Source organism: Lagenorhynchus albirostris, chromosome 3 (genome assembly GCF_949774975.1).
Source record: "Lagenorhynchus albirostris chromosome 3, mLagAlb1.1, whole genome shotgun sequence".
Classification (NCBI taxonomy): domain Eukaryota; kingdom Metazoa; phylum Chordata; class Mammalia; order Artiodactyla; family Delphinidae; genus Lagenorhynchus; species Lagenorhynchus albirostris.
In genome coordinates, this window is record NC_083097.1 from 14,207,011 (window position 1) to 14,232,028 (window position 25,018).

Genomic DNA, 25,018 nt, shown 5'->3' on the forward strand with positions numbered 1-25,018 from the left:
AACCATCCAAGAGTTAATTCCCTTTAAGTTACTGTGCTAAAAATGTCTTCAAGGACTTCCCTGGCGGCGAAGCGGGTAAGAATCTCCTTGCCAACGTACGGGACACGGGTTCGAGCCCTGGTCCGGGAAGATCCCACATGCTGCGGAGCAACTAAGCTCGCGCCGCCACAACTACTGAGCCTGCGCTCTAGAGCCCGTAAGCCACAACTACTGAGACTGTGCCACAACTACTGAAGCCTGTGCGCCTAGAGCCCGTGCTCTGCAACAAGAGAAGCCACTGCGATGAGAAGCCTGTGCACCGCAACAAAGAGTAGCCCCCGCTCGCCACAACTAGAGAAAGCCCGCGTGCAGCAACGGAGACCCAAGACAGCCAAAATTAAATAAATTAGTTAAAAAAATATATTCTTAAATAAATAAACAAATAAATGCAAATATCTTCAAGCCTTAGAAAGGCAAGGGAGTATTTAACGCACGGACAACGGGAAGAAATAAAAGTAAACTATAAATAAATCCAGGAGCTGGAAAGAGCATGTTCAAGCCCTTAAAGGTTCCTCCCTTACAACCAGAAAAATATACATCACGTCCTGCAGCGGGCGGGTGAAGCTACCGTCAGGAAAGGTCTCCGAAGTGCCCCTGGCAAGTCTCGTTCCAGTTTAGGGCGGGTCTCATTTCCCAACCTGCTGCAAAGCCAGCACAGACACAGCCAGAGCCTCCACTGAAAATGCCAGTTTTCTTAGGCTTTGGGCAAGACGCAGTTCTGGGTTTTGCGTTCAACCTCCAACAGGCACCAAGTTCCACTTACTTGTGTGATGATCGCTTTCGGCAAGAGAGAGGGGTTTAAGGCCAGCCTTAAGAGCCTGACTTTGGAATCCTGGCCCGTTCTAGGGGGGATGTCTTCATCCAAGGAATAGTGCAACGGGGGCGAGGATGGCAGACGACTTCCACCGCAATGCGGGCAAATCGGGGCCCTGGGAGGACAGCGGGTACTCACCGAGGACTGGGCCCCCTCCGAGCTGAACCGGTAGGCCCCCGAGCTGTTGTAGGTGCCCACGGAGCATCGGTAGTCTGGGGACCACTGGCTGCTGTAGGAGTTGGAGAAGGTCACGCTGCTGCCGGAGGTGACGGCCCCGTCCTCGTAGTCGTCCTGGTCGTAGTTGTAGTCGCCGTCCGGGGAGGGCAGGCCCCCAGGGGTCTGGGGCATGCAGTAGGTGGGCTCCCCGGAGGAGGAGTCGTGCTCCGAGGGGGCCAGCAGCACGGTGCTGTCGGGGTCGGGGCTGGTGGGCACCACGGTGTCGTTCATGTAGGGGTCTTCCTCCGAGGATTCGTCGCTGGTCCGGATGCCACTGGTGCGCTGGTCCGAGTGGCCGTGCTCGCTGGGGTTGGGCGAGTCCTTGAAAGCGTCGTCGTCGGCCTCGAAGCCCTCGTCCACCTCCTCCTCCGGGTAGGGCTGGCTGAAGTTGAAGCTGGGCTTCTCGTCGCAGGCACCCTCGGCCAGGTCGGCCCGCACGCCCACACACCCGCTCCCCACCGACAGGGAGCGCTCGATGTTGCGGACGCACTCGTCGATCTCGTCGAAGTTGAGCGACTCCAGGAACTCCTGGGCGGCGCGGCAGGCTTCGTCCTCCAGCCGCCGCAGCTCCTCGTCCCGCAGCTGCTGCAGCTTCTGCAGGGAGGCCTCGGTCAAGGACAGCTCCTGGCGTTCCTTCACGCGCTGCAGGTCCTCGATTTCCTTCTCCAGGCGCAGGATCTCTTCCACCTGCTTGTTCTCCTTCTGCTTCTCCAGCTCCCGGGTCAGCTCGGCCTCCCTCTGACTCTTCTGCAAGGCTTCCTGTTCCCGCTCCTTCCTCGCTGCTTCCTCCTGGACACAGAGGAAGGAAGGGGTCAGGTCAGGAAGTGACACTACGGAGAGTGCAGGCAGCGACCCTCCTTTGGGATGAGATGTGCTTGCCGGGGGCTGAACTGCATCCCTCCCTCCCACAAATCGCTCTGTGAGGCCCCAACCCCCAGTCCCCTCGGGATATGTCTGGATTTAGAGCAGGGCATTTAAAGAGATGATGAAGTTACAATGAAGCCGTGAGGTAGGGCTCTAACCCAACTGACTGGTGTCCTTATAAAGAAGAGGGGATTGGGACACACGCACGGGGCACTGGGGAAGCAGGTACGCAAGTGCAAGACCACGTGAGGACACAGCAAGTTACAGAGAGAGGCTTAAGAAGAAACCAACCCTGCCAACACCTTGATCTTGAACCTTTAGCCTCCAGAATTGTGAGACAATCAATTTCTGTTGTTTAATCTTCCCAGGCTGTGCTACTTATGTTATAGCAGCCCGAGCAAACTACTATAGTGATTACACTGGTCTAGAGCTATCATGCCGTCGTGATTCACACTGAAACCTTAAGACATTCACACACTTTTACCCAATTGTAATGGGTTAGAAATTGCAGCATAAACATCTCCTCTAAAATTCTTCCTCCTGTATATTTATTTTAGCTTTGAATCCTTCTCCCTACATCTTTACTTTAGTTTCAAATCACTGAGGCAAAGTGTTTGAACTGGGAAGGTAACAGACACGATGTCATGTGTCGCGGCATTCTTCACCTGTTGGGCGCGGAGCTCAGCTTCTCTTCGTTCCCTCTCTCTTTCTCTGAAAACAGTCAAGAAAAAAAGACAGTGAAAATAAACGAAAGCAATGAAAAAAATCCGACCCCCGCTTTTCAGAGAGCGAACTTTTTAACAAAAGCTTTGCAAAAGACAACTTAGAAGTGTGAAGGAGGGAAAGGGTCTCTTCCTTTGGCAATATACCTATTCTTTGCCTGAATAAAAATACCACAAAACTGGGTCTTCAACGCCGCTAAGGAATTTTATCTGAGCCACCAAGCGTTATCGTTTCAAACTGCAGGTTCCTGCGAAGCTGGATATAGAGCATAAAAACGCCAGAGGTGTCCTCCTGTCTGTTTCATCCGAGCCCAGAAAGGTCCCATACCTTTCCTCCTCCTCCCGCTTCCTCTTTTCTTCTTCCGCCCGTTTCCTCTTCTCCTCCTCTGCCCGTTTCTCTGCCAGCAGCTGTTTGTAAACTCTGCGGGCAATCTGACCTCGGAGTTGCTTCTGGAAAACCACGGCTGCTTTTTTCAGGTGCAAAAACCTCCTCCTCAGAAGGAATGCTCTGTAATTCTTCTGTATAATCACTACACAATAAAGGACCTTCTTGTATTGCTTTCTGAAAATGAGAACAGAAAACAGCACAACAGAATAACTGTGGAGGTAATGAGGCTTCCAGCTCTTTACACGAGTTTACGTTAATGTTACAAGACAAGACAGCAGGACCTCGTTTGGGGCTGATCTGCTCATAACGGAGACTCATCATGAGCTGACAAGGAGGCCCTTGTGGGCAAAACAAAACAGAAGAAAAACAAAAGAATAACAACAAACGAAACTCAAGCAAGACCCTATCAGCATGTTGGCTAAATAAACACATCACTCCTAATACTGACTTTGAAAAGTCCCGGCAGGAAGTTGGGTTGTAAACAGAACCAAGAAATGGGATATATTTTCCTGTCCTTATGAGGAAAAAAAGCAAAGGATTTGCCACAGCAGGACGGCTGTGTACTTGAGAAAATGTAACGTACTGTGACGAGCAAGGGTTCGGGTGGCCCGCAGGTCCGCAGAGGAGGAAAGAACTCAGATGCACAGGAAAAGAACCTGCCTCATTCGGCACACCCTGGAGAGGGGGCCCCTGTGGACCCAATGGGATGACACCAAAGTCAACAGGCACGCTGCCTGTGGCTTCAGTATGTGACCCAGAGGAACTAGGGAAATGTTTAAATATGTCGCCCAGTCCCCTGATGTCGCTGCCCTGAGACATCAGGAGCCCCTTTTCCCATTTCCTGCCCAGGTCAAGCTAACTTGGTGCTGGCAATGCTAGTTACGAGCACTGCCCTGGGACTCTCCTTAGCCTGGTCCTGACCCGAACCCATCCAGGTCTATTTTAAATGAAAGCATGTGGCCAGGGCCACCCCACCTGGTGACACACACGGGGGACGCCCCCTCCTGTCTGTGCACTTTTTTTTTTTTTTTTTTTCCGCGGTACGCGGGCCTCTCACTGCTGTGGCCTCTCCCGTTGCGGAGCACAGGCTCTGGACGCGCATGCTCAGCGTCCATGGCTCACGGGCCCAGCCGCTCCACGGCATGTGGGATCTTCCCGGACCGGGGCACGAACCCGTGTCCCCTGCATCGGCAGGCGGACTCTCAACCACTGCGTCACCAGGGAAGCCCGTCCGCGCACTTCTTACCGTGCCAAGTAGCCCAAGACGTGGGCCCGGATCACCATGGCCGCCCGAGTCAGCTCCTCCTCCCGCCGCTTCTCCAGTTTCTGCTCCAAGGACTCGCGAAGGAAGACCTGCCCAGGAGAGAGCAACATGTCACATCCACAGAATGCGGCAGGCAGTGGTAAGGCATTGCTGAGTCAGCTGTGTCTTTGGTGGGCAAGGCTTTTTTCTTTCTCTGATTTGCTCCAAACACAAACAGCCATGGTGTCCAGCACAGGGAATCTCAAATTCCTGGTGGGGAGAGGACTTTTTCTTTCTTTCTTTTTTTTTTTTTTTTTTTCGGTATGCGGGCCTCTCACCGCTGTGGCCTCTCCCGTTGCGGAGCACAGGCTCCGGACGCGCAGGCCCAGCAGCCACGGCTCACGGGCCCAGCCGCTCCGCGGCATGCGGGATCCTCCCGGACCGGGGCACGGACCCGCGTCCCCTGCATCGGCAGGCGGACTCTCAATCACTGCGCCACCAGGGAAGCCCTCTTTCTTTTTTTTAAACTTCCCATCTGTCACAGACTAAGATCTTTGTAAAATATAGTAAACAATATATTACTGGAAAGAAAAAAACAAAGGGGTATATAAAATCCAAGTCCCGTTTTTTCAGTTTTTATTAGTTCAACAGGCATAAGGCGGCTGTGAAATTGCCTTTATAAATCCTTACCTCACTGTGGGCTGGGACAAATAGTTCATGCGCCAGCACCAGTGCTACAGTAAGTCTAAGTAAGAAGATATCTAGAGAGACTCCCTACATTAAGAAGGAGAAGGAGGGGGAAAGGGGGGGAAGAGAGGGAGGAGGAGAAGAAGAAAAGAAAGGACAAAAGAAAGAAAGGGAGGGGGAAAAAATCCAAGAAATTTGTAAACTGTTACTTTGCCGTCACGTGGAAACGCTCCCTTCATGCCTGTCAAATGATTACGATCAAAGCGTCTTGGCCTCAAAAAATAATGCACATAAAAAACCTGACATTTAAGAATGTAATTCTATAAACTGCTTGCAATTAGAACTGGATCATTTAAGTTACCTCGGTTCAGCCATGGCAAGAAAAGTATCAGTAGAATCGGGACAAAGAGATTGTAACTATTGGCTGGCCTGTTTCTGCCCGTGGGCACCTCAATCCTAGGCTTACCATTTATCTAAGCCTAAGTGTGTCTGGTAACTGGCATTCGTATCAGAATTCCTAATATTTGAAAAGGTATGAAAATACTGAGACCCTCCCTCAATCGTGGTAGCTTTTAATTTTGTAATTTCCAACGTGATGCCTAAGGAAGTTTTGAATTATCTCCTAAAATCAAACAAATTTTTTCTTATGCTTTTCTGTTAACGGTCAGCTGGGGGCACTGGTCGGGGGCTGGTTAAACGACACACGCCCTCACTCATGATTTCTCAATTTATGCTCCAGTGAGTCATTCTGGCCTATGACGGTGCATTAGGTCCTCCTGATGCCACATTTTCCCAGACTCTCTGCCCTGGCTCTTCCAAGACATTTGGGCGGAAAAGCAAATAAAGGATCCCACCATCATGTGACTCACAGAAGCCTTACCCACTCCTGCTGTGGGTTCCTGAGCATTTGTCAAACTCTCCCACCAAATAATTCTCTCAGAAAAGCTTTTCATACAATGCTCTTCCTATAATTGCAATTAATATGCTCTGCTGATGCATAAAGAGACTGCATCTTAAGCAAAAAAAAAAAAAAGTTTAATGTAAGAAACAGCAGCTACAAGCATAAAGCTTGTTAATTCAGCAATGAGAAAAAGTTTTCAGAAATATGAAGCGGTTTTCATCAAGACTGGACTTCGAAGAAATATTTAAACTTCTCTTTGAGACGATTTTTTGACATTAAGGATCTTAGCCTAAGGCTGTTGCTCTGGTTAGTGTTTAAAAGAAAAAGTAATGAAGTCAAATCTTGAACAAGAGTGGTGATGGTGGTGGTGACATCATAACACAAGAGCATCGATGCCAATGAGCAGTACATTTATCAGATGAACAAATAGGAAGCTTTATGAAGGAAAGAGCGTCTCACACCTTATCAGAAGTCAAGGGACTGTCTTGGTTGGAATCAGAGTCAGAGAAATACCTGCCTTAGTTTCATGCCCATCAAAGAGAGCTCTATGCTCTGCCTATTAGATTTACTTCCACATCTTTATCTATCAATCGATTCTTTCCATAACCCGAAGGGCAAACGGAGTAAAATGCTTTAGAGACCTGACTTGGCTTCATTAAGAACATCCACCCTGAATTTATGCAACAACACACAGAAAGTGATGCCAGATCTTCCAGCCCAGTGGTGTCTGCTGCCACGTTGCCATGTTCCCAGGATGCAGCCAAGATCGAGTCAGCAGGATCCAGCTGCTGTGAGCGGAGGCACCGGCCTCGTCAGGCATCATCAAGCAGCTTAGGAAGGGGCAGTGCCCACTCAGGGGGCTGCTCGGCTAACCTTGACTCAGTATCCAATACGAATAGTTTCTCATGGCTTTTCCTATCATTTGCTTAGAGAGCTCACGAGCCTATGGATTATTCCAGTAAAATGTCTTTATAGAATACCTCCTGCAGGATTTATTGCCAGAGAAGAAATAAGGTCAGGCAATGTAGTCCACGGAGCAGAAAAGTAAAACGTGCCGGAGTCACGAGGTAGAGGGGAAAGGCAAAACCAGGAAGAAAGAGGGGAGCAGCTGTTCACCTCCGTCTCCCTAAACTTGGCTTCTCAGCAGGGGCGTACAGCAGGATCTCCTGCTCGGGCTGTTCCGGAGGCTTGGACAGGCCTCCTAGCTTCTTTAGGGATGCTTCCCCAGCAGATAAGAATCCTTGCCTTCCAAAGACCAGATGTGTTTTAAGCCAGTGAATTCAGACCTGGCGTCATGTTTAATTTGCTGACTACAGCGCTGCCCACGTTTCCCTCTGTCGTGTAAGTGTTGACAGAAACTTCTTTACCAGAAGATCTAGATATTTTTTAGAGGTTCAAGGTTTTAAATGCAAAGACCTCTGGCGGCAACACTGACTGAAACACTGCTAGAGTATAATTAAGTGTATAATTAAGTCCAATGTTGGTCAAGGTCGAGGCTATTTAGTGGATACAATTCAAATGCTCTCATGTTTCCATTTACTTCCTAATATTTACGCAAAATGATAAGCTTCCATCCCACTTCTCCTTCCCATGTGTCACCAATTAAAATTTAACTCCTCTTTAAAGATTTCCTTTTCTTGAATACTCTTCTGATCATGTCAATTCACAGTGAGCTCTCTCCTGGAGGTGTGTCCTTATTCCTTCAAGAGATCACACTGCATAACTTATCAGTTGTATGGGATGACTTATCTCCCAGAAACTTAGTAAACCGGGGGCAATGCCCATGTCTTTATGTCTCCGTATCCCTGTGCTACACCCAGTTCTAAGTCTTGCTGGGGCCTGATTTCCACCGTAAATTGTAAATGAAGTTGGATTGATTTTTTCAGAGCTCAGAAAAGAGACCGGTATTGGCTGGGTGAGTCAATAATCTTTGATGTTATTCCATGGTATAAGGCAGTGAGACAGGAGGAGGATATCAGTTTATAGAGAATGTAATACCTTTTTAATTAAAAAAATCAGAGCAGACTATATTATACTGCCAAGAGCTCCACTTGAACCAACTTCTTTAGAAAGTTCTTTGAGTGACTCAACATACAACAATCTTGTGCCATCACTTTATAGTTTTTTAGCATTTAACAGACACTGACCGAGCTCCTACTATGTGAACTCCTACTACGTGCATTGTGTCGTGTAGAAGAACGAACAATGAACTCTACATTCTCTATTGGGTGATTGTAGACAAGTCACCAGGCAATACCAAGAAAACATGACAGCATGTTAAGTGTTATAACAGGGCAGAAAACAGAAAGATGTCAATGACAGAGGAGGGGGCTTAGCCCAGTCTAGGGATGAGTTTTGGTTCAGGGTGCAGTGAAGAATGTCAAATAGGACTCCTGTCAAAGCCTGCATCTAAGCAGAGACTTGAAGGAGGAGTTGGCTAAATGGGGTGGAGGGGAGGGTGGAGAATTCCAGGTAAAGAGACCTATACACCTGGGAGGACACACCCCAAGGTGACCCCCAATGAGTTACACCCTTGTTTAATCCTATTAGTGTGGGTGGAACCCGTGACTTTCTTCTAGAACATGGCAAAGGTGATGGGATATCACTCTTTATGGATATGTTACATCATATAAGACTCCACCTTAGGAGACTGGAGCAGGAGTGTCTCCCGCTGGCCCTGAAGAAGTGGGAGGGCGTGGGAGGGGGTCAGGTGGTTAGAAACTGTGGGGGGACCTCTAGAAGCTGAGAGTGGCCCCAGGGGGCAGCCAGCAGGAAAAGAGGGTCCAGTGGGACTGCAGCCTCAGTCCTACAACTGCAAAGAATGGCATTCTAGAGCCACGTGAGATTGGAAGAGGACCCCAAGCTCCAGAAGGGAATGCAGCCCCAGCCGACACTCTGAGACCCTGACAGAGGACCAGCTAAGCTGTGCCTGGACCCCTGACCCATAGATACCATGAGGTAATTGGTGTGTGTTGTTAAAGCTGCTAAGTTTATGGCTGTCTGTTACACAGCAATAGATAACTAATACAATACCTCTGCATGCCATCTCTACCTTGCTAGATGTTTGCATCTTAAATCCCTGGCCAGCTGAAATCCTTCAAGAGCAGAAGAGTGTGTTCATTATACACTTTCCTTTGCTAAGTGGGCTCCAGGTGATGCCTAAATACTTGTCTTTAATCTCACATCAATGTTATAGACTGAATGTTGGCCACCACCCCCACCCCCAATTCTTATGCTGCAGCCCTAACCCCCAATGTGATGGTATTTGAAAGTCAGGCCTTTAGGAAGTAATTACGTTTAGGAGGGTGGGGCCCCATGATAGGATTAGTGCCCTTATAAGAGGAGGAAGAGAGACCAGAACTCACTCTCCACCGTGTCAGGACACAGTAAGAAGGCAGCTGTCTATAAACCGGGAAGGAGACCTTCACCAGAACCCGACCATGCTGGCACCCTGATCTCAGAATTCCAGCCTCCAGAACTGTGTGAAATAAATGTCTGTGCTTAAGCCACCCTGTCTATGGTACTTTGTCAGAGAAGCTCTGAGATGAAGACAGTCAAACTGCAAGGTATGTGTCTCTGTTGCCCTCTTCCTCCTCTTTCTTTTTTTTAAACAAAGAGACTCCTAGGTTAAAAACATAATGTAAGCAGAAACTTTAAAATATTTCTCTGCTGCTCCATTCCTACTTGTAGAGCCAGGAGGATGAGGCTTGAGGAACACTTCTTACTTCTGAAGACAACCATACACTCAAAGGCCGACCCCCAGCTGCCTGCATTTCTGCCTCTCCTGTGTGATAAGACCCTGGAGGTGGGTGGCAGAAGGAGAATGGAACCCCAAATGAGAGCTCTGGAAGCTCCTGATACAGGGAGAAGAGGTCATACTGCCAATTTTATGGCTAAGTTTTGCTGTTGAGGCCAGACTGCTTACCACTCAGCTAAGGGGTAAAGGCCTCAGTCACACCTGCATGTTTAAAAAAATGGATTTCAACTTGGCTTTCCAGACTGGACTTTGGGTAACCTGCCGGATTTCGGACTACTTGCTGGTCTCCCACACAACAGCTCCTGTGATGCAGGGAGAACATTCAGTATTCTATTCTTATAATGCAACGTTAGAAGGGTCTGGGGTATCACTTCTTAGATGCCAGAGGCTGCCCAGTTCTTCCCTGGCACTGAGTTGCCCATCAGCCAACATTTGTTGACTGACTAAATGAAAACACACGCACTTAGGATCCGATGCTTCAATGTGTCCCCAAGAACACAGTCCCTGAAAATCAAGGACTTCAGATAGAAGACTCATGTTGGGAGGACAAAGAGTATGGCTAGCATGATACCGTGCGTATCTTCCCAACACTGGAAAAACAGTTGGCTAGCAGTCATCACAGAACACCGAACTCAAACATCTCTCAGGGGGTTGATGGGACAGTCGTTCTTCTCCGAAATTTTACCTTCGTCTTCCCCAGCTGCCACTCGCTGTTGGAGGTGTCATAGAGCTGCAGCAGGGCCGTGCACTTGCCCCTCACGTCCTCGGGCAGAGCCACGTTCCTCGTCAGCACCTTATATCTGCAAAAGAAGAATGCCCAGCGTCACCTTGTGCTAAAATCCTTTCCCCAGCCCCTCTGCAAAGAAAGAGGGTCTCTGCAGCTCTGTCTTGCCTTTTGTAAAAATCCTGGAAGGGTCTTCGGACAGCATACCCAGCTTTCCGGATCCTGACTGTCTCCAGCATCCCGGAGTACCGCAGCTGGTTGACCACAACTGCCTGTTCAAACTGGTCGGGCATCTAAAACATGCCAAGAGGTGAGAAGATGACGTTAACAAGACCGCACACCCCCCCCCCATGGTTTTACACACACACATTTTGAACCTACACAAATATACAAAACAGAAAACAAACGCCACCCCACATACCCATAGCCTAGCTGTAAGAGCCAGCACCCATGTCAATGCTGCCCCCCATCCTTAGCCCACTTACTCCCTGACCTTGGATTTGTTTTGAAGCAAGTCCCAGACAGTACACACTCTCATTTGTAAATATATCAGTATCACTTTTATTTTTTAATTTTTGGGCTGTGCTTTGCGGCATGCGGGATCAGTTCCCTGACCAGGGATGGAACCCGTGCCCCCTGCAGTGGAAGTGTGGACCACTGGACCGCCAGGGAAGTGTTCCAGTATCATTTTTTAAAATAGAACCACAACACTATCTTAAAAGATACCAAGAATTCACTGATATTAATATCCAGGTTCAAATTTCTGATTATTTTACAAATTTCATAAACGGACCACCAATTTTAATGCTATGTTTTCCAAAGAATCTTAAGTGTCATGCAAATATCACTTTATTTACTTTTCAAAATTCAATTTCCAGGCGTTTTTTTTAGCTGAAGAATGCAGTGATCCAGTGAGGGCTGGGGGCGGGGTTAGGGGCTGGGGAGGAAGAGGAGAGCTTGTAAGTGGAGAAAACAGACAAAAATGAAAAAAAAAAAATTAATTTTCTCAATTTCTAGTCAGAAACCCTATTTATCGAGCTCCATGCTATGGTCACTAAATAAATTAATCCCAGAACATACAAACAAAAGACAGAGGAAATCAAGCCAGGACTTAACATTCTGAACCATATTCTCTTATCTGTTCAGTTGCCAAACAAACTGGTGTTGCTGACAGGACAATGGTCTTTCAGGGTAAAGCCCCAAAGTATGCCATTTCCCACTCACAGCTTTTTGGGCAGTGATTTGTGTTTTAATCCAAACACCCCATTCCCTTTAATTAATTCGTATTTTCTTATCTTACACAACTGTGTACAAAATGACTGAAAAATAGTGCCATAGAACACAAGTACATTGTTAAAAAGTGCAAAGACGGTAAGTGGCTTAAATTTGCGAGTCTTAAAAACACAGCCAGTCATTAACACGAAATCAGGCTGAAAGCCATGTTATTCTGTACGCTTTCCAAGCTAGCAAAAAAATAAATCTGAAGAATGCTCTGTAAACCTCCCTTGCAGCGTTTGATGGAAAAGCTGCCATCATATCCAGCACGATGACTTGTCTCAAATTTAATTTCTCCTACAAACATTGGGGTCAGATGTCTCTACTCAGCAGTATTCTACCGGAGTCTAGCCAATAAATAAGGGCGAATATCCAAAGAACTGGGGCTCACTGGTTTCTGGTCTTAATTATTTCAAATATCCCTAGACGAGAAAGAATAAAAGAAAAGCATGAAAAAATTAGCCTTGATAACTCCTTTCCCTTATCTTCGGATTGAAACACAGAGAGAGAGGCAACTGTTCTGAGGGTATTTGCTTAAAATGCTTCTGTTAGATTTATTTGGGAATATAATCTGAACAGTAGCGATCCACAACGACCAGTAGAGAGCTAATATAAAACAAACACTGAATAAGGCATCAGACTTAGTTAACTTTGTTAATTCATAGAGAAATCTACAAATTTCATATTTAATCATTTGATGCTCAAAGACTTGTTAAATTAAAAAATAAAAAACTCTCTAAATCTCTCTCAAACTTTCACTGTTCCTGACCCATACTTTTTTCCTTGCTCCTTTTCTTTCAATCTCTACTTAACAAAGTCCGTACAATTCCTTAGTTTGGCACTAGTTATTAAAACACTCTGAAAAATATTACTAAAGGGACACCCCATCCAAAAAGTCCAGCGGCACTTACCATCTTCCAGTCCCTCCAAGGAACATTCCACCTTCGGTTTGGCTCTCAGGCCAAAATTCATATGGAAAACAACTGCCACACTGACCTTTTCGCCACAGCTAAAGACACTGAACAATAATGAACACCATTCCTGTGCTTTAAAAAGTGCTCGGTCGCCATGACAACCCCTCCCATTCTTGGGCTAATTAGTGTGGTGTGGTTGTAGGATTTCATACAGCCTGGGGAGGGGCGGGAGGGAGCCACCAGGAGTGGCCACTCTTTCCAGGCTCCCATTGTGATTGTGTTTCTGCCCCTTCACAGAAATTTAACCGGGGGAAGGGGGATCTCTTCGCAGATTGTCGCCCTGGGCAACACACAGGGCAATCACGAGGGGAGTAGACCTGTATTTCCATTGGTGGGTCTCAACTTCCTTTTCTTTCTGGTGAATTTAATGTTCAAAGATGACACAGTTGGAGGGTGGACAAGTCACAACTCAAAGGCATGTGGCCTTTCAAAACTTCAGCTAATGCACTCCAGTCTGTACTGGTAACTCGTTTTCCAGAACTGGAGGTCCTCCCTCCAAAGACTGCCGGCAGTGTCCTAACTGTGAAGTTTTGATGGCCGACAGCAAGGGAGGATTGGGGAAGTAACAGTCATAAACCGGGGCAATGATAGTCCTAGGAGTCTGGCCTTGATCCGTTTACTGAATATAAATGATTAAACACCTACTATGCGCCAGGGTTTTGTGATTCATGCTTTCGGGGGAAACAAAAGGCGGGGGCTGGATTCTTTTTTGTCTTAAATCAAAACCCCTCACCAGAGTAGGACATTCATTACAACTGATGAACCCACATGACACATCCTAGTCACCCCAAGTGCATATCTGACGTCAGGGTTCACTCTTGGTGCTGTACATTCTACGGGTTTTGATGACTATGTAATGACACGTGTCCATCATCAGAGCATCGCACAGAGTGGTTTTGCTGCCCTAAAAATCCTGTGTTTCATGTATTCACTTCTACCTCTCCCCAACAGCTGGCAACCACTAATCTTTTTACTGTCTCCACAGCTTTTTTTTTTTTAAGACTAATTTTTTTAAAGAGTGGTTTTAGGTTCACAGCAAAATTGAGAGGAAGGTACAGAGATTTCCCTTATACCCTCTGACCCTCACTTGCATAGCCTCACAGGGCTGATTCTGTTTCCAAGGACCCTGACATTTAGGAGGGTGACAGGTATGCCAAACATCACGACTTATTTGGTAGATGGCCTACTACAAAACCATACTAAACATTAAAGTTACGTTCCTTGGGAACACGGGACAAAGAAAAGTACTGAGGGGGTATGGGTGTCACGTGAATTTGAACCCAGGTCTGACCCAGACTTTGGGCTCTCACAACTCCTACTCACTGCTGGAGGGGAAGAGACATTCTACACAGAGAACACAGCACGAACCAAAGCCAAGAGGTGGAAAGAGAACCTGGCATGTTCAGTAGTTCAGTCCGGGATGGAACGCGGAGGTGGACGGGGACCTGAGCTGTTGGTGGACACGGCACTCAAGTTTGATGCCACTGTTTCCAGGATCGCGAGCTGCCCGCTGGGGGCAGACCTGTGCTGTAGAAGGATCCCCGTGTTGGTAGCAGCAAAACTGGAAACAAGACCAGAGGCATGGCTGGGTCTATTTTGATATCAGGCCCATCATGAAGTGTTAGGCGGCCATTACAAAATAAGACCAAATTAAAGATGCCCCAGTTAACTCTCAAGCCTTTTTGAAAGGTGAGAAAAAGAAGATGCAGAAAAGTATGTATAACAATGACCCCATCAAATAAAACACCTGCTCTATGTATGTACATGTGTGTGAATATACACATTTAGATACACAGTGTGCAGGAAAGGATAGGAGGAGACATGCCAGGCTGTTACTGAGTGGGGGGCACTACTATGGGTGGTGGGAAGAAGAGACAGCTGAGAAAAAAGGGGGGAAAATGAGACGGCACTAAAAGAAGGAAATAATCACGTATGTACAATATGAAAAATTTCTATTTGGCTATATATCTTTGAAGACACTTAACTTTTTTTTTTTTACAAAGTAAAAAAAAAAATCAGGTACAGAATGGATGGTAGAGGTCGTACTTTGAACAGCGTGGACACAGAGGCAGAGAAGCAGGGAGATCAGGGGCGAAGCTGCTGTAAGGGAACCTTAAAGTGCAAACGACCCAAATGTCCACCAACCGATGAGAAGACAAACAAAATGGTCTATCCATAAAACGGAATATTACTGGCCGTAAAAAAATGAAGCGCTGCTACATGCTGCAACATGGATGAGCCTTGAGAACATTATACTAAGTGAACGAAGCCAGTTACGAAACACCACGTGTTACGTGATTCCATTCATGTGAGACGTCCAGGACAGGAAATCTACGGAGACAGAAGGTAGAGTGGTGGCTGCTAAGGGCTGGTGGAGGGGATGGGGAGACAGAGCGGGCACAGCCAAGAAGTAGGGCATTTCTTTTCTTATAAATTTATTTATTTTATTTCTTTATTTTTGGCTGCGTTGGGTCTTCGTTGCTGCGTGGGCTTTCTCTAGTTGCGGCGAGCGGGGGCTACTCTTCGTTGTGGTGCACGGGCTTCTTGTTGCGGTGGCTTCTCTTGTTGCAGAGCACGGGCTCTAGGCATGCGGGCTTCAGCAGTTGTGACACGCGGGCTCTAGAGCACAGGCTCAGTAGTTGTGGCGCACGGGCTTAGTTGCTCCACGGCATGTGGGATCTTCCCGGACCAGGGATCAAACCGTGTTCCCTGCGTTGGCAGGCGGATTCCCAACCACTGTGCCACCAGGCAAGTCCCCTAAGGAGATTTCTTTTTGAGGTAATGAAAACGTTTTAAGTGTCCGTGGTGATGGTTGCACATCTCTGTGAACCTATGAAAAACCACTGAATTGTACACTTCAAATGAGTCAGTTGCATGGTATGTGATTTATAGCTCAATAAAGCTTAGGAGAAAAAGGTATTGTAAAAGCCAGACTGACACGGAGGCATTTAAAATGGACAAAAAGAGACGGAGGCAAGAGAGTTTGTATCCTGGAGACAGGGTTAAATATTTTTAGCTTCAGGTAATTTAATTCTAAAAAAAAATTAGAACTTTCTCCTCTACAATCTGAAAAAATAAGATTTCAGAATGCCTAGACAAAACAAATGACTGGTAACAGAGCATGCTAAGCCCTGAACAACAATCAATTACGGGTAAGCCCAAGCTTCTGCAGCTAAAAATCTAAATAAAGGGCAACAGACGTGCTGGCAAACAGGGACACCAGACAGGGGAGGTGTTTTACAACGACAAAGAAAAGAAAAATGCATTTATGTGTTAATGAATATGATTACCCCAAACATTACCTAGCCTTCCATAATTTCAAAAATACTGCGTAGAGGGCTTCCCTGGTGGCGCAGTGGTTGAGAGTCTGCCTGCCGATGCAGGGAATGCGGGTTCGTGCCCCGGTCTGGGAAGATCCCACATGCCGCGGAGCGGCTGGGCCTGTGAGCCATGGCCGCTGGGCCTGCGCGTCCGGAGCCTGTGCTCCGCAGCGCGAGAGGCCGCAGCGGTGAGAGGCCCGCATACCACACACACACACAAAAAAATATATATATATATACTGCATAGAGACAATAAGAAGTGTGATAGTGGACTTGGAAATAGTCACCTGTCCACGGTAAGAGGACACTCAATCTGCGCTTATTTAATTAAAGAAAATAGAGTAGTTAATTACCTGTGGACCCTTGAAGTTCTAATGCTTTTCAGCATTTGAGGTCTCACAGAAACCAATGGAGAAGCCCTGAGAAGAGTCCAGGGAGAGGGGGTGGGGTGGGAATGCAGCCTGCCACGCCGAGGTCAGGGGGTGCTGGCAGGGGCCAGCCAGGACTGCAGAGAGAAGGAACTGTCCTCTGACGGCCAAAGTCACACACACTCTGATTAAGCGTTACGTCGACTAGAAACCGAGGCAGCGGGTGGTGGGAAATCCAGCTCTACTGCTGAGGTTAGACCCTCTCCGTGCCTCAGAGTCTCCTGAAGAGAAGAGACACCCTGAGGGGAGAGAACAAGCTGGACAAGGACGCAGGACTAGCACAGAAGTGACCCTTATTTCATTCTGCTGTCATCTACTGTTATGTAATATCACTTAACATGGATCTATGAGAGCAATTTTTTTTTAAAATTTGATACCGGGGAGAAAACTATTCTCTCTAGAAGAAATGACATGCTTAATCTAACTCTACATTCATAAACTGATGACTATTATAACTCACGGTAACTTACTTACGCACCTTGTGCCAAAGAGGAATTAAGGCAAGACAAAATAAACTGAAAATAGATACAGTGATTAAAAGAGAACACACAGTAGAAAATGCATTGTATTACCCTTTTTGCCTTGGCTGACAGGAAGCTCAAAGTTAAGTTTCCTTCTCAATACTAACTTCTGTCAACCAGGTATTTTATTTTGCCTTAATTTTTGAATCATTTTTCATAGATGTTAATCAACAGATTGTCAATTCCTTTAAGGAGCCTATATTATTTTTATAGTCTAAGACGGCAACCATAAAATACATAATCTTAAAAACATTAATAATTTTTAAAAAGAAGAATTTTATTATTCTAACCTCAAAGATCTACTGATGATTATACACATAGAATTTCAAATGCTTGTTTAGCAGCCTTGCAGGAACCAAGTCCTCTTGTTTGTATGTGCGAGGTACCCACAGCAATCCTTCAACTCATACAGCACTCGAAGGCAGAAACCCGATGGGTGGGTTAGATGAGTAATATTATTGCATTTTGCGGATAAGGAAACTGGAAGTGAGCAAGGCTAAATGACTTGTTCAAACCAGTTAATATTTGCTTAAATCAAACAATTAAAGCTCAAAGAACTTTGCATTCCTGAAAACTAGTATGTGAATCAAACTTGATACGAACCATATTTTTCTGCTGACGTGTTATAAAACCGGAGGCATATTTCCAGAGGATATAATTCTCAAAGGAGTGAGCTAGAAACTTCTTTAGGGAAAAGATTACAATGAAATCCGGGCAGAGACGCACCCTATACTGTAGCATTTCCAGAACACTCGGTCTTTTGGGCACATGGAGACATTTTCTAAACATTTTAACACTAAGGAGGGGGCCTTAGGGACAACCTGTCAGGTGCTGACCTGGTGTAAATACAGGTGATATAAAAAATCACAATTCTAAGGGCCACGGCAATGTAGAACAGAAACCGGCACACGACACGGTGAGTGCAGCCAAATATCTATACACAGAAACAACTAGTGAACAGAGGACACCGTTTGGGAAATCAAATAGCAAACTCTGTGCAAATCCGTCTCCAGTCACTGGTCCCATTAACACAGACAACGAAGGGCTGACAACACCGTTACTTTGTGTCTCAGCGTCAGAGGACTGACAGAATTCAAATGTTCCTTGACCCACTTGTGGTTGCAAGTCCACCTGCCTCTCCTCCCTGGATACCACCTGCCAAGGACAGGTGCTCGAGAAGAGCCGATACACCACAGTGGACAGAGGAACACACTCAGAACACGTTGAACTCCATCCCGTGGAAGGAGCCCGCAGGTGACAACGTATTTAATGACGACTGCTTTTGCTTTAATAATAAATGCAACTTGATAATTCATGCGGGCGCTTCTGAACACAGGCTACAATTTATTTCCAGAAGTGGTCCTTCTCTCCCTTTTAAGAAGATGCTTAATTTATTCAAAGTCTAAAAACTAGCCACTTGATAGGATCTCAATGTCTTAGAGATGAGGTAAAAGTAAACATTACTCACTGTTTTCATCAATCAAAAGTATTTATTAAGAGCCTTCCATTAACTGAGCAACCAGAGGCAACTGTATGGGACGACCCAGAGCAAACCCAGCCCCTGCTCTGACCCGACAAATGCAGGTTCTCTTTGGCTCCGATCTGCTTGGAATGCAATATGGAAGCAAGCCCTGGGCCTGGCCATACGGGTCCTCAGAGCACAGAGTAACCAGACGTGGGATCTGAGCATTATGCCAACACTTGTTTTATTGCCCTACCTTAGTAGCCTAATACAAAAATAATTTTTTAAAACTTTATATCGATAAGATTTACCTCCAACCCAACCCTGGTAGATTGTTTCTCAAAGTGAGTGGTATAACATTCTAAAATTAATTAAAATGAAAGAGTTCTACTTTTCTCATTGTGTTTTTTAATGGCCCCTGACTGTCTTCCTCTGTGAAATACTGTAAACTTTATCTACCTACATACCAGCTCTGCACTGGAGGGACTTATTACACAGTCCGTATCGTGGAGGATTAGTATCCAGCATCCCAAGAAATGTAAAATAAGTTGATTCTTGGGTAAAACCATTACATGATTCTTCATTTTGCTAAGTAAACATTGTGGAGTGAGAGACACCAGGATTACAGAGACTATTTAATATATTAGGAATATTTGTATTTGCAGTATGATCATGGGATATGCCTTTACCCTAATTCAACTTTAAACACAAACAAGCAAACACATCTTTAGAAGCCTGATAACCCTTCATCAACTTGAAGAATTAAAAATTACATTAGAGTTTACCAAGTCAGTTATGTCACACTTAGAAGACATCATGCCCAACCTTACACTGAGTGGCGACAAGACTCCGGTCCTCACTCCCTACTAATTAACAGCTTAACAAAAAATTAAGACGTGAGGCCTCTCCATCTTTATTTGCTGTCTTTGTTACATCAAATTCTCAAAAGCAGTTAAGAAATAGCATGAGTTTATCATGCTTTGAACGGTTTTCAAAAGCATGGTTACTAAAGCAGCAGTATAACTTTCCTGACCTTGAAAAGGAAGTAAACAAAAGCCAATTAAACTAGAGACAAAGGGTCTTTGTCTCACATCAGTCATTTCTCTCAGGGGCAGTTCAACATTCGACACAGTTGTTGCCACTTGCTAAGTTCCACGTTTTGAGAAAAGAGGCAACCGCATCCCCCTCCCAGGCGAGGAAGGGGAAGCATCATGGTTACGTGACTGGTTAAAGCTATTGGTCAGTCCCGGGGGGTCAGATTACAGAGCGTGGAAATCTCTCACTCACCCAGTACAGCCTTCCAACCACACCCTTCCCAGACGAGCACAGTTGAAAAGCAAGGAACTTCAAGCTCTGTTACATGTGGAAACTGTGGTCCGCACCTCAGATCCACACAAACCCCAACTACTTAATGGGAAGAAAACTCTGAACATAAATAATATACACATGCGTACATGAAACCTTCCTAAGGCACAGCCTTAGCCCTATTATACCCCCTCCCTGCTCCTGAACTTACAGCGCACCCCAAATTAAGACAAGGGCTTCAATTTCACATGGGAGGCCCCCCCCAGTAAGCTCCAATCTACCTCTCCAGTCAATACACCCACACACACCCTCCACGTTTTAGTCAAATTAGAGATAACTCTAGGTGTTTTCTGACTAAAACCTTCACTTCCTGTCTCATCTTGGCTGAAGCCAACTTCTCCACCTGAAAATGTCCTCCCATTGTCTCTAACTGTTGAGTTTCATGGATATTTTAGGGGTTTCTCAAATACTCCCTCCTCAATAAAATTGTTCAGGATGTATCCAACTGGTACCATCTGTGACCTTGCCCATGCTGTTCCTCCTGTCACATTTTTTTTTTAATTGAAGTATAGTTGATTTACACTGTTGTGTTAGTTTCAGCTGTATAGAGAAGTGATTCAAGTTTTACATATATATTTCTTTTTCAGATTCTTTTCTATTATAGGTTATTACTAGACACTGAATATAGTTCCCTATGCTATGCAGTAGGTCCTCGTTATTTTATATATAATAATGTGTATTGGCTAATCCCAAACTCCTAATTCATCCCCCTCCCTTTTCCCCTTTAGTAACCATAAGTTTGTTTTCTATGTCTGTGAATCTATTTCTCACAATTTTTTTTTTATATCCATTAGACATATCCATGTGAACCTTCATAAGAGTATACATTCCTTTGGGCAGGAGCTGAATCTTATGAGTTTCTCACTAAATTGCTGCCCACTGGACTCGACACCTCAGATAGGTACCCACTTATCCTACTGTATTGCATAAATGAAAGGGTGGTCCTGTTTACAGCTGTTTCAATGTACTTGTTTGGTGATAACTTAGAAACAATATCAAAAGCACAGTACAAGAAAGGAAAAACTGCTAAGTTAGATTTCATTAAAACTAACTTCTCTGTGAAAGACATTGTTAAGACAATGAAAAGACAAGCAATACGCTGGGAAAATGTTTGAAAAATACATAGCTGAAAAAGACTGTAATCAAAATACACAAAGAACACTTACACGTTGACAATACAAAAAAAGCCCAATTTTTTAAAAAGGTAGAAGATCTGATCAGAGACACCATCAAAGAATCTATAGGGGTGACTAAGAAGCATATGGAAACACACTCAACAACAGATATCTCAGGAAACTGCAAATGAAAACAATGACATGCCACTGCACACCTATTAGAATGGTAAGATCCAGAAAACTGATTAATATCAAGTGCTGACAAGGATATGGAACAGCAGGAACCTTAACTCACAGCTGGCTGAATGCAAAACGATGCAGCCCATTTGGAAGATAGTTTCTTACAAAGCTAGACATAGTTTTAACATATAATCCAGCAATCACACTCCTAGGTACAGTCATTCCTCTGTACCTACAGGGGATTGGATCCAGGACCCCACCCTCCATGTATACCAAAATCCACATATGTTCAAGTCCCTTATATTAAATGGTGTAGTATTTACATATAACCTATGCACATCCTCCTGTATACTTCATCTCTAGGTTACTTATAATATCTAATACAATGTAAATGCTACCTAGATAGCTATATAAATATAATGTAACTGCTATGTAAAGAGTTGCCGGCATGTGACAAATCCATGTTTTTCTTTTTGGAACTTTCTGGAATTTTTTCTCCTGAATATTTTTGATCTGAGCTTGGTTGAATTCCCGGATGTGAAACTCTTGGATCAGGAGGGCTGACTGTATTTACCCAACTGAGTTGAACACTTATATTCACACAAAAACATACACGTGAATGTTTATAACAGGTTTATTCATAACCATCAAAAGCTGGAAGCAATCATCATGTCCTTCAACAGGTGAATGAAAAAGAAACTGGGGTACATTCATTCAACTGAATATTATTCAGATCTTTTTTAAAAAAAAAAAGCTGTCAAGCCCTCAAAAGACACAGAGGAACCTTACATACATAGTGCTAAGTGTACGTATGTGATTCCAATTGCATGATACTCTGAATAAGGCAAAGCTATAGAGATGGTAGAAAAATGAGTGGTCGTCAAGACCTGGGGGAGGGCTGAATAGATAAAGAAGAGGAAAATTCTAGGTTGGGGAAACTATTCCATATGATACCATAACGGTGGCTCCGTGACATGATACAGTTGTCAAAATCCGCAGAACTTTACAGCAAAAGAATGAGCCCTGTAGGATCACCCCAGGAAATAACTCAGATTGTCACAGAAGAATCTAAATGTGTTACAAATGTATGAAACAACATCACAGGGAAGGACTGGGGGGAAAACCTGCAACTAAAGTAGCTTTGGACATGGATTCTATTCAGTCTAAGACTTAGAGGCAAAAGGAGTCGCGATACTGATACCACTATATGTTTACACTGGAATGGAACAATTAAATAGATGGATGGTGGGAGAAAACCTTAACGAAACTAATGCTACCCAACTAGAGTTGATTTACTTTCATGAGAACAGCAGCAGAAAAACCCAACTCTAATGCTGGCTTGACCTCAACTCTACAGCGTACCAGTCACAAGGTCCAAGCAGTCCTCAAAATGTGTTTCTAGAGAACAAGCCGAAAACACAGCTCAATACCCGCCTATGTTTTTCAGTTGTTCATATGACACAACTGGAATGTGTTTCTACGGGAAAGAGTTCAGGTCAAGATGCACTGAAGGCACTTTTCAGCATAGTATTTAATGAGGACAGATGTAAAAGACATTGGGAGATACAAGTAAAGCCTTGTTTTCTCCATTATCATTAAATGAAAGAATAATGCGTGCAAAGGTTTTTTTTTTTTAAATCAAAAATATAGAGAATATATGTAATGAAAACCCCACAGCTCTCCTGGAGAAAACCACCCTTGCCAGTTTCCTGTGTTTTCTTCCACACGTATTCTATGCATGTATAAATGTAGGACTGTGTGTGCATGTATACAGATGCATGCATGCACATACAAATAAATACAAGCTTCATTTTTTTTTTTCTTAAAAAAAGCAAAGACATGTTTGACGTTTTGCTCTATTTGCCTAAGATCATCCTGGAGAACTCCCTGTGAGGACACACAGATCTCCCGTGTTTTTTCACAGCAGCACACTAGGTCATTACTAGAATGTGTCTGATCAGCTCCCTGTGGAGGAACATTTAGGTTGGTTCTACCCTTTGCTGTTTTCTGTTCAGCTTTTACTGAATGAAAGGAAATAAAGTGGAACCCTGGAGTCCCCCACACCAGGAAATTTCCTGTCAACACTTCCATCCCTGGCTCCATCCCTGACCCCCTTTGTTTCATGGTGGATGCATTTCTGTACTTTTGGTGCCAACGGTTAGGAGCCCCCCACAGAATAGGAAGGTGATCACCGCAGTGTGAAGCTTTATAACCTCCTCTATCTCTGCCCAACCTCTACCTCTAAGGAAAGGTGATTACTGAGATGCCTTATGTGTGAGACAGGCTCTTGTTCTATGACAGGGTGACACTGTGGACTCCCTGTTTATATTGTGTCAACATCAGTTTGACATTTTAATCAATCAGTCAGAAACTAATTACTGATGAGAAGAATAACTTGCAATTTAATTCTGCCAACTTTCTATTACGTTCCAGCATGTTAGACCATGGAATTTGGGGAGTTTATCTGCCACACTGTATAACAAGGTCATTTAATAGTATTTCTAGTCCAAATGATGGCTAGAAACCTAAAGGGATGGCTTATGATAAAAAGTGGTGTGTTTAATAAAAACAGCACCTACCTATTCATGGAACAGCGACCCATTTCCGCTCTACATGTATCTCTCGTAACCCTTACAGCCACCCTATGAGTTAAATCAGTCCATGATGATCAAATTAAATTTGTGATATAAGGTGAGGAGAGGCAGCCATTTGGGAAATGCTATTAGCTGACATTTGCACAGCACTGTATAGACCAGATGTCATGTGTTCATCTCTGCCGCCCTGTGAGGTGGGCAGGGCAGCTATCAGCATCTTCATTAAACAGGTCCAAAGAATGAGTGATCTGAGCCACATCACAACGCAGTTACCAAGACAGAGGAACAATAGGTACCCACTTCTTCCAACATCAGAATCTCTGCAGCTTCTGCCAAAGCTTCCCTAGAATGCTGTAACTCCTCTACTTATCCACAAGTTCAAGTCCAAAGAGACTTCGTGTGAGTAGATGCTATGAGCGTCTGTGGGTGGTCGCTGTGCATCTGTTCTGGTGCCCGGATTAGACTGTATTTATGGATCTCTAGGGTGGTGGTGGTAGTAGTAGCAGAACTACGACTATTAGTAGTAACAGCCTGGTAGCAGCAGCAGTCATGGCAGCAGTAAGAATGAAGGCTCACGTGTGCCAAGGACTAAGTGCCACGCACCACGCTCACGTTGTAATGCTAGCTTTTCTTGAACGCTGGCTACTCTGAGGTAGCGATCATCCTCATTCCCGTTTTACTGATGCCTAACCTGAGGCACAGAGAGGTTAATTAACTTATCTAGGGTCACGAAGCTCCTCTGAGACAGAGCCAGGGGAGAGAGAGGGTCAAGTCTGCATTAAAGCCACTAGCTACACTGCTCCTCTGCAAGGTGCAAGTTCAGGAGGCGGGGTGGGAAGTTCCTGTAGCTCCAGAGTATTCATTGTTTAACAATGGAGTTTGTTTCCTGATACATTTGCCCTAAATATTCCTGAATGAAATTCATCACAATAGCTATCTTGGTAGCAGACTTTAAGCCAAAACAGAAGTCAACTTCTGAAGATTAAAACACACATGAGACAATGCATTCAGTTAGAGTAGGGGCTGGCAAAGAACAGCCTTGGAGCCACATCTGGGCTGCCATCTGTTTTGTAAATAAAGTTTTATTGGAACACTGCCATGCATTGTAACTGCTTTCACACGACAGTGGCACAGCCTAACATATTTCCTATCTTGTCAATTACAGAAGAAGTTTGCCAACCTGAGCTGGAGAATGAAAGCCAGGGAAACGGCGCACTCAAATAGTACAAACTGAACTGTGTTCCAAAGGTAATTTTATATACCAGGTTTCGAGAAATCAATACGGAAATAAAATAAAAAATACGTCAATAATTTTGAAATTTATTACATGTTGAAATAACATTTCGGATTTGTTGGGCTAAAGCCTAATGTCACAAAAATTTTTTTAAGTGTGGCTATTGGAAAAATTTCAATTACATACATGACTCAC

The 25,018-nt window shown here is 44.8% G+C and overlaps 1 protein-coding gene across 2 annotated transcripts in view; it reads right to left on the reverse strand.

The window, feature by feature from the left end:
* Window positions 1–25,018, reverse strand: part of MYO10 (myosin X) — a 227,312-nt gene that overhangs the window by 34,615 nt on the left and 167,679 nt on the right. For both annotated transcript variants that reach the window (XM_060146899.1, XM_060146901.1), the window contains exons 19-24: window positions 10,524–10,648; window positions 10,317–10,431; window positions 4,290–4,396; window positions 2,984–3,217; window positions 2,599–2,644; window positions 992–1,858 (exon numbers count right to left, since the gene is read on the reverse strand). In XM_060146899.1, coding sequence (XP_060002882.1) covers window positions 992–1,858; window positions 2,599–2,644; window positions 2,984–3,217; window positions 4,290–4,396; window positions 10,317–10,431; window positions 10,524–10,648 — 1,494 coding nt within the window. The remainder of the gene's footprint in view (window positions 1–991; window positions 1,859–2,598; window positions 2,645–2,983; window positions 3,218–4,289; window positions 4,397–10,316; window positions 10,432–10,523; window positions 10,649–25,018) is intronic.